General features: G+C 38.9%; 1 protein-coding gene across 1 annotated transcript; it reads right to left on the bottom strand.

Annotated features, from left to right (window-relative positions):
- Positions 1-1,721: 1,721 nt before the first annotated feature.
- On the bottom strand, positions 1,722-6,143 carry LOC103955664 (cyclic nucleotide-gated ion channel 2-like). The gene is given in 8 exon segments (XM_048577978.1): positions 1,722-2,384; positions 2,461-2,784; positions 3,005-3,116; positions 3,207-3,529; positions 3,642-3,857; positions 5,235-5,720; positions 5,722-5,881; positions 5,985-6,143. Coding segments are annotated over 8 exon segments (2,139 nt in total). The 5' UTR covers positions 6,014-6,143; the 3' UTR covers positions 1,722-1,895.
- Positions 6,144-10,208: the final 4,065 nt, after the last annotated feature.

Below are 10,208 nucleotides of genomic sequence, written 5' to 3' on the forward strand. Positions count from 1 at the left end.
ACAGGACAAATCGTGATAAAAACCTTGGAAAAAAACAATTGTGAGAACATATGCAAATCGTATATCACTATTCAAATAAGTTGTGATATACAGTTCAATAGAGATCCAACACAATCTTGTGTTTTAGGGAAAATAGAGAAATTTTTGTATGTGACCGCAATTAAAAGATTTTCAATTAGAATAATCTAGCTTTAAATATAAGACCAAGCATCTTCAAATGCACACAAACTTGGTACATTTGAAAATACTTCGTTGTGTAGTTGGAATCAAGGATGGATTTTCCCTACTAGATGTTATAGCAATTGTTATAGTTCTAAAACTTGCAAATTTGCATCGACTCGCAATATAGATATATTCATTCATCAATATTTGTCTAGAAAAGTCACATTAAGCATACCATCTCATCTATTATGGGTCGGCAGCAAATAAAACACTTCAAACTGGAAGATGAAAAATATACTGGTAAATTAAATTATTAAAAGTGGCAAACAAATTCAGAAGAACCTCTAAAGTAAACTGTCGCAACGAAGGAGGAGGATGGTGAGAATCCAACCTGCACCAGGATGCATAGTCGTCATTGCTTTCTGCCACTACTGCAGTAAAGCATCCAAAAAATTCATTAGAAATAAGCAATTTCACTGTAAAGTCTTTTCTTTTTGTTTGGATAATTTGACTATAAATTGAAAATAAAATCAAGAGTAAACTGTGTTGTTTTCTGGAGAAGAAAGAGGGAAGTTGCATGTGTCGTTTTTCACCTCGACCTCCAAAACAGCTAAACAACATACGTGATGCGATATGTAAGCTATGACGTTACTCTCTGTACTCGCCTCCGACAACATGACAACGTCTATTGTCTAGTAAACGACATGCAAGATGCAATGGTTTACTTATCGCTAAGGTAAACGACATCACGTCGTACAAACATCAAGCGACACTAGTGAGGCCTGAACGGAGCAGAAAAAGGACGATGGCGGTGTCGCTTTAGTTGTAATCACAAGATCCAGTATTGTAGATAAGTGGATGGTTCCTTCCTGCCTATGAAGCCCAACGGGTACTGTGCTTCATGTGACTCATTTAAATATGGTTCCTTCCTGCCTATGAAGCCCAACGGGTACTGTGCTTCATGTGACTCATTTAAATTTTCTTCGTGTTAGATTTAAAATTTTTTTCATCATGTCATATGTAAGAGGATGTGTAAAAATGTGAAGAATTGAAGTAATTCACATAGAAACGCAACCATCACGGGGTGGCATAGTAGTAGGGATGAATTTTAGGCCCGTATTTCACACTGCACATCCTAGATTCGATTATTGACGCTAGTGAATCATAGATGTGGCAAGAGGATGCTGAAATGCCTCTGTGAGTCTTCTCAACTCCCGAAAAGATTGATTGTCGTGATGAAGCAACTAGCTGGTCATCTTTTTAAAAGAGAAAAATAAAACATAGAAATGTTTTTTTAACATGTAGAAATATCGTGGGTATTCTTTTATACATAATTTGACTACATATATGATTGTCCATACCAATTAGCCTTAATGTAGATTTAATACTTAATTAGATGAGATTAATGTGTGATTTAGACAATGCCCTTTATTTGTAGAGCTAATATTGCCGTGTGTTAGGTTAGTTATCGATGATAGTGTGTCTACCTACTTACACTCGAGTTCAAAATCTCTCCTCATACATTGAAATAGTTTAGAATATCTTGTTTCTCTTGAAAGTAACAGTAATGAAGAGGATATTATCATAGAACAATGTTTCTACATACACTAATGCTACATTTAACTACATTTTCAGACCATTTCTTTGATTGATGTGTTAATAACATGATCTGAAGATGTGGTCCAAATAGTTATATTTTCCACAAGATTTTATTGAGCACTAACAGAGTGCTATTACTCAAGGTGATCATGTGGCCTAAGTGACAAGAACATTGCAGCATACTGCAACAGCTTCCTCTCAGAGCTTCCATTTGGATTCACAGGAATCACGGGACCTCGATTAGTCCTCAACCTGTACCGGCGCCAAGCGAATTGTATATTCACCGCTGCCCATGTTCTCCAATTTGAAGAGTAGTATCTCGCCGTTCGCTTAAGCCTTTCGTTGGCAAATTTGTAGCGGAAGTGATCCGTCATGTATCTTAGATCGACTGCATTGAGGCCAAATGCTTCTGTTGATTCAATGCAGGTGAATGTCGCGGATGAGGCTGGAAGGCGGTCCATGAATGGCCGGCGAAGGCACCAGGAGAGCAGCTCATCGCCAAAAAACCCTCCCGGTTCAAGCACATTGGTTCCCACCATGCCTTTGCTTAGGCCTTGGGTGCGCTTAATGCGCCCTCGTACGATAAATAGCATCTTCGGCACAGGATCTCCTTCTCTAATTATCTGTTTAAATTAATTGGGATGTAAATCATGTGATCATAGAGTAATTAAATCACTTTGCAGATGATCAATTTGTTACCTTTTCATCTTTGGAGAAGACCAGAGGCCTAACCCTATCACACATGTTGTCAAGAATAAGATCATCCAAGTTGTGGAACAGGGGAACCTTTTTTATGAGGTCTAAGCATAAATGGCGCTTAATCTCCCTTCGGAGCCCTTCCGGCAAGTCTTTGATCAAATCCATCTCATCTTCTCCCCCCATTGTCACCCATCTATGCCTTTCGTAATGGCGTACTCTTCGTCTCAATCCAGACGGCAACTGCCTCCGCTTCATCCACCATTCCATGTCTCTGCACCTCAACTGCATCTTCCTTTTCTTTGCCATAACAGCGTGGAGAAATACCTGCATCAAGTATTGTAAGGTACGCATGGTCAGATCCATTGTTTCCATTTTTATTCAAGCAGATATTCTAATCAAATTTAAACTACGAGGGCATACTGCCCTATCTAATTTGGCTACGCTCAAGTCTACTCGTAGTCAGACCACTTGGCCGAAAAAAGAAAGAAAAAAAACTCGAAACCCAAAAGCAAAATGTACATTCTTATGTAAGTGAAAAAGTCACCTGAATGTTTCCAATCAACAAAGTGAAGAGCAGCAAGCCACTAAGCACAATGCATATGCTGAAAATCACTTCTAACCAGTGACTTGTAGGTTCAAGATCATTCCCAAATGTGCTGCAATAGATCATACAATTAATTTTATAAATTGTCTATTATTCTCATTTTTACTAGTTAATCGTGAAGATTACTTGCTTAACAACGTACCCGAGAGTCATCAAGCCCCAGAATATGGGATAGAGAATCTTAATAGCAAGGGAGTTGCTAGATATGACAGGAAGAGCCCACTGATAGATTCCATAGTTGAACGTGCCATTTACATCCAAGCACAGTGGTGGCTTTCTCATCACGCTTGTTGTCGTGTTCCCTCCACAAGGGTTTCCAATCGTGGCGGACGGTAACAAAAACTGGTAGCAAACTTCGTCCGAGCAAGACAGAGAGAGATTACATTTGACATTTTGGTCACAATGCTGCCTTAGGCACGAAGCTACGCGCTGAATCGCGAGCACATACCAGCATCCCCCGGCAACCTAAAACCACAAAAAAAAAAAAAAAAAAAAAAAAAAAATTAATTAAGCATCAAGAACTATACCTAATACAGATTTTGAATTTTAAAGCGTGTAATTTGATGATCTTACGTACGTGAGAAGCTATGAAGTAGGCAATGAGGTTGAGGCCAAAACCCCACCAAATGGTGCCAAATACGTAGCCTGTGACCTTTTGCATTCTTCTCATCAAGGAGATGCTGTGGTAGACTTTTGGGAGGAATTGGAACAAAAAAATTAAGAGGAGAATGGTCATTATCACCTTAACCTTCTCTTCTTTGATCAATTTTGGAAGAACCAGCCAAAATACTGCCTGCAAAAACAAAAGAGGCAGAAGACTGTTTTCTCAGCCAAAAAGCAGCAATTTGGTCCCAAAAGTTGTAGTTTCTCACAAACAGATTTTATTAGGGGCTAATTAAATTGGAGGTGGATTGTCTGCCCTCTCATTTCCATACTTTTTTCATGCCTTCCTGTGATGTGTGGTCATGGTTAAGTCACGTCAATATTTTGTATTAATTTTTTATAGAAATAATAAAACAAAAAGTAATAGGAATATATAATGTTGACGTGGTTTAACCGTGATCACACAAACAGGAGAGCATAGGGAGAGTATGGAAATGGGAGGCCAAACAACCCACCTCCAATTAAATTATGAACAATACTTGGCTACTCAAAGATGAGTAAGATTTCATATTCAAAATTTCTCAAAATTGTTTGTTGTCCATTTATAAAACTTCGGGTTTATAATCAGAACCGTTCATATTATAAATCACCCTATAAAGATCTCATTTGTAAAAAATCAATTAAAAATATGGTCGAGTAGTCATCAAACTATTTAAAACCAAATGAACAGTATTGGTAAAAGCATTACGAACCGTCTGTGTATTTGCTACAATAGATTGATTAAACGACCTTAGTTTTAATTTAATTTTTGCAGATATGATATTTACAGTGCAATTTATAGTATGAACAATTATGATCATAAACACGAAGCTCTGTGATTAAAATACTAAGAATTTTGGGTAGTAATTCCTACTCATCTTTGAGTAACCAAATATTATTCTTAAATTATTATATAACTTATTGCTTATGTCGAGGAACGCTATGTAGACTAAATTTTTAGATTAAATTTGTAAATTATATAGTGTGTTACTAATATGAGTACGTTCATTAACACTTAAATAATAATTCAATCATCAAATAATTATGTCATATAATTTATAAAATTTAATTTTAAATGTTAGTCTCCTTAGTATTACTTCCTAAAATATACCGTTATCATATAATACTTTGACCGTTACACTAGAAAGATTAAAAAAAAAAAAAAAAAAGGCTAGTTTCTTAAAATTCGGACAATTATATGAATCTGAAGCGGGAAAAGCCTTGATATAAGATGAGAGCACGTGTTCCTACTCAAGTTTTTTCATGTGGAGACAGGCAGGGGCAGGAACTCATGGGCAATTTTGTAATTAAACAAAAGAGATGAATGAAGACTATCAAGGGTCAGCCAACGGAGAGATTTTTCAATTTGATCGAAGTAGGTGGTATATCATGTGTCATTATATAATTGGTAAAATATATATATTAAAAAGATAATAACTTAAATATTAAACTTTTCTATTATTTATATAAAAACATTTGATGTACCGATTCATCCGAATAAAAAATTTCTTCAGCCCTGTGGACTCACCTGCGGAACGGGGAGAATGACGAAGGCGTCGAACCAGAAACCTTTGAGAGATCGAAGGTAGTGGTAGGAGATCGCACGTGGGTCCCACACGAGCTTTCCGCAGCCGACCACCAGCGACTCCCTCGACACGTACGCCAGCCGGAACTGCAGCCACAGGTGGCACAGGTGCACGGCGTCCACGCTCGTGCGGAGCACCGTGACAATTGCTGCCAGCCCTCCGTCCATGTAGAGGCAGGGTGTTCCGCTTCTTCCGATAGAGAGGGCGTAGAAGAAGAGCGGGTCGACGGCCAGCGCCATCCCACGTGCGAGGAGGAACGCGCGGTTCCAGCGCTGGACGAGCTTGCTTCGGGGGTCGAGGACGGGGCCGAAGGGGCCAGCTGGGCGGCGGCGGGAGATTCCTTTTTTGAGGTCGGAGCGGGATTGGATGGGAATCAGGGAAGAGCCGGCGGAGGCCTCCCACTGGGGCTGGTGGGCGCCGTCGCAGCTAGGTGGAATGGAAGGCTGGGACCCCCACCTGAGTGCAGGCGTAGCATTCGACAGAGTTGCTGACAATTGGGGCGTTGATGATGTCTTCAATGTTGCTGGAGTTGTGGTTGTTGTCGGCGTCGTCGATCTGGGAGTTCTGGCGCCGGAGAACTCGGGTCCACCTGTTGCATGTCAGCACACCCATGCACACGTAAGCAATTATACATAATTTAATTAATTAATTCAGGAAGGAGTACGTAATTAATATTGGGAATTGGTAGTAACCTTGGGAGGGAGAAATGGGAGGAGAACATGGTGATGATAAGGAGGAGAAGGCAACCATGGGAGAGAGGAAGAGAGAGTGTTTGGGAGAGCTAGTGATGACAGTGAGAGTGACTCAATAATACACACACATATGTGTGTGTATATATATAGATGGGATATTCTAGTAAATAATTGAGTATAGAGGGAGGGGGTCAGCTATAGCTCGCTATATATGGAGGTGAAACATTTTAGCAATTCTTCTAATTACGTGACATGTCTGACCGTTCAATATTTTATCAATTATTGACGTGTTTATATATGTAATTGTATATATTATCTCAATATGTTTGCCAATGAAAGTTCAAGTAACAAGTGACAAACGACATGACACCATCTTATTGGATCGTCAAACCAACCATCTGATCAAGATGTGATCATGCGGCATGTTCTACCATCCAATATGCTATTGATTATCGGTATACTTATAAAGTTGATATTATCAAAATTCATATAGGTAAGCTTATCGATGAAAAATTACATGAAAAAAAAAAAAATTCTGATCGGATCAGCCCTCTCGTCAAGTGGTGTAACCTTGAGATTTTCCCCCACGTAGGACTCTATGTCATAATATTTTTTGTCAGTTAGCATATGAAGATGAAGAGGAAGGGAAAGCGAGGGGAGGTTGAATTGGTGAGCAAAGGCAACGTGGTTAACTGCTTTTCCAAACGAGTTTGGGTCCACGACTGATCAATCCATGTCACCGCCGATATATACAGGACCACCAGCCCGCAGGCCACCCTCTTTCTCCTATCATACGTACTCACTCTAGTAACAATTATACGTTACTGCACTTCTACACTTCTCGGGGTTAATATCGATCGTTTTTCACGCAACTGCATAGCTCATGACAAGATTACGACACCACACGGCTTAAGCTTCTGTTAAAATATAACTTTGCATTAAGAATAAAAACTGCACTTTCACGGGTAAAACTGATGAAATAGGAAAGTATCAGTGCTTATCCGTGTGAAATATAATCAATAATTTAACCGTACTTAATGAGAGGTGTATTAGCATTTTAAAAATAGAGTAACGTGAGGGAAGCTAAATTTACAAATCATATGATGTATCGCCAATAGAAAATAAACACGTTAGTCAATACTAAAGTAATAATTCAATCATGTCACTTAGTACTACAAGCCTAATGGTTTTTCTCTTCACTTGTAAGTAAGAGGTCTTATGTTTGATTCTTGTCAAAGCCAAATTTAAACTACATTGTTGTTAGCTCATTATGAGGCTTAACTCATTCCTCCACTCCCTTAATTTAGATAATATCATTTATTAAAAAAAAATGTAATAATTCAATCATCAACGTCACGTCATATGATTTGCAAAATACGATTTAAATAGATGGTCTCTATAACATTACCCTAAAAAGTATATTTTGAAATTTAAACCTTAACATTTTATATTTATAAAAAAAAAACATACACTTATAAAAGTGTAATAAAATGATTCTTTTATACAGTGAAAACTATCATGAATAAAATATCAAAATTACACTAAAACAGCTAGTGCAATCTTTCTTTTGACCTTGAATGCATGCAGCTGGTTTGAGCATCGTCACGTGATATTGCTCTATTTTGTTAGATAATCTTTGTAAGGTATCAAGACAAAGAACCAAAGGGCTTTTCAGATTAATTACCATCATCATATTTTTAATTTATTTACCAATAAAAAAGTTTACCTAATTTTTTTTATAAATACTATTATATTTCAATATAATTACACGTTTGTCACTCAACCTTATCAACTTTTCTGACGATCGGCTGATGAATATTCTGACAACCAGCCGACAAACACTACGGTGACCGGCCGGCCAATCTTTTCGGTGACCTCAAAAATGATTCATGACTTCCAAATGAAAAAAAATAGGGAAAATTTGAAATAGATCCAATTTTATAGACTACCTTTTGAAATAGGTCCAATTTTTAGTGACTTTTGACTTTTGAAATAGGTCTAATTTTTAGTTACTTTGGACCCATTTAAAAAAACCCCAAAACAATAACTTGTACCACTACATCCAAACAATCACTTGTGATATCTATTACATTTGTTAATATTTGTTTAGTTCACTCTTAGGTCACTGTTCAATAGTGACTCCTAAAACATCATGTAAAATGTTAAAATTTCTCTAATTTTTGTTTCATATACATGTGAAAAGCAACAATTTGTATCACTCCCTCAAGTAACCACTTGGGATATGTATTACTATCATCAATATTTATATCAACCAAGCTCATGATGTAATTTATTTGTTGAATATAGTCTCATACTACTATGAAGTGGCTTAATGTTTCGGAGATTGGTGGCTGTTTTATACAATATAATGTCAGATAAGACATTTCCGACAACCTGTTTAGATGATGTCAGGATGACACAGCAGTATTGTCGCTTATAACCGACATAAAATGTAAATGTCGGATATAACGACACTAAGACATTATTATCCGACTGTATTTGTTTTTTCTTTTTTAAATATTTTCAAACTTGTGTCGGATAGGGTAATGTCGGTTTTATCTGATGTAATTGTCCACTTGTGTCAGATAGGGTATCAAATATTTGGGCAGGAATTTTCCTACTAGTTTTGCGCACAAAATTGGGCAGAGGTGGTGTCGGACGACGGAATTAATATATGATGTCAGTATTACTGGCGTTTTTAACTGATGCTAGGTTTTTACCCTAAATAAAAGCCCTTTATTCCCCCATTTCCTTCGTGCACTGCTTCTCCCTCCTCGTTTCCTTCATTTTCCCCTATTTATTTTTCTTCAGATTCTCCTTTCTTTTCCTTCCCTCTTTTCTTCTCCTTACAGTAACCTTCACGTGGGAGAGAGATCTAGCGTGGTTGAAATAGAGAAACCAAAGTCGACACATGAGAGAGAGAACGATGGGTGTGGTGGCGGATCGACAGAGCAGGCGGCGGCGGCTCTGTAGTGTCAATTTTTTTTTCTTTGAACCCTCACCTGTACACATTCCATTCCAGATTTGTCGATCTCCATCCCATAAGCCAAAAAAAATGAAAACTTCCAAAATTTCCCGCACTCGAAACAAAAATAAAGAAATCCCAACATTTTCCTACCCATTTTCTCTCATTTTCTCGGTAACCAAATACACATTGTTACGATCATGTACAGAGCCTAAACTGTAAGATCTCACATTGCCCATGGGAGTGATCCTTATATGTATATTCTCATCCCTACCTAACACGAGGCCTTTTGGGAGCTCACTGACTTCTGATTCCATCGAAACTCCGAAGTTAAGCGAGTTGGGGGTGAGAGCATTCCCAAGATGGGTGACCTACTGGGAAATTCTCGTGTGAGTTCCCAGAAACAAAACCGTGAGGGCGTGGTCAGGGCCCAAAGCAGACAATATCATGTTATGGCAGAGTCGAGCCTGGGATGTGGTGGTGCCCAGGTTGGGATGTGACAATTTGGTATCAAAGCCTAACCCTGGCCGTGGTGTGCCGACGAGGACGTCGGGCCCCATAGGGGGGTGGATTGTAAGATCCCACATCGCCTAGGGGAGTGATCCTTATATGTATATTCTCATCCCTACCTAGCATGAGGCCTTTTGGGAGCTCATTGGCTTCGGGTTCCATCGGAACTCCGAAGTTAAGCGAGTTGGGGGCGAGAGCATTCCTAGGATGGGTGACCCACTAGGAAGTTCTCATGTGAGTTCCCAAAAACAAAACCATGAGGGCGTGGTCGAGGCCCAAAACGAATAATATCGTGCTACGGTAGAGTCGAGCCCTGGATGTAGTGGTGCCCGGGCTAGGATGTGACATAAACCACCCATTTCACTTCAAATCCTAAAAACCCAGAAACTTGGTGAAATGAGATAGAGTGGGTAGAGATGATGGGTTTTGGGTTGGTTTGGGGATGTCGTTGGTGGTGAAGAGATTTGGATTGGATTTAGATTTAGCGGCAAAGAGTGATGAGTTTGGGTTGGTTTGGGGAGATGTTGCAGCATGGGATTTAGATTTGGATTTGCTAGGTTTTATTTAATTGCAGGGATTTGCAGTGTGTTGGTGCGTGGCAAGGGAGGGAGGAAGCTTAGGGAGTCTCGTGCAACGCGTGAGATTTCTAAGGAGTTTTGTGCAAGGAGGAAGAAGATTTCACAAGGAAGAAAGGGTTGACGATTTATAGGGTGGGGCCCACTGTTTATCAGAAAAATTAGATTTTAATT

Source organism: the organism of the source record quoted next, unplaced genomic scaffold, assembly GCF_019419815.1.
Source record: "Pyrus x bretschneideri cultivar Hongxiangsu unplaced genomic scaffold, Pyrus_bretschneideri_v1 Contig12, whole genome shotgun sequence".
Classification (NCBI taxonomy): domain Eukaryota; kingdom Viridiplantae; phylum Streptophyta; class Magnoliopsida; order Rosales; family Rosaceae; genus Pyrus; species Pyrus x bretschneideri.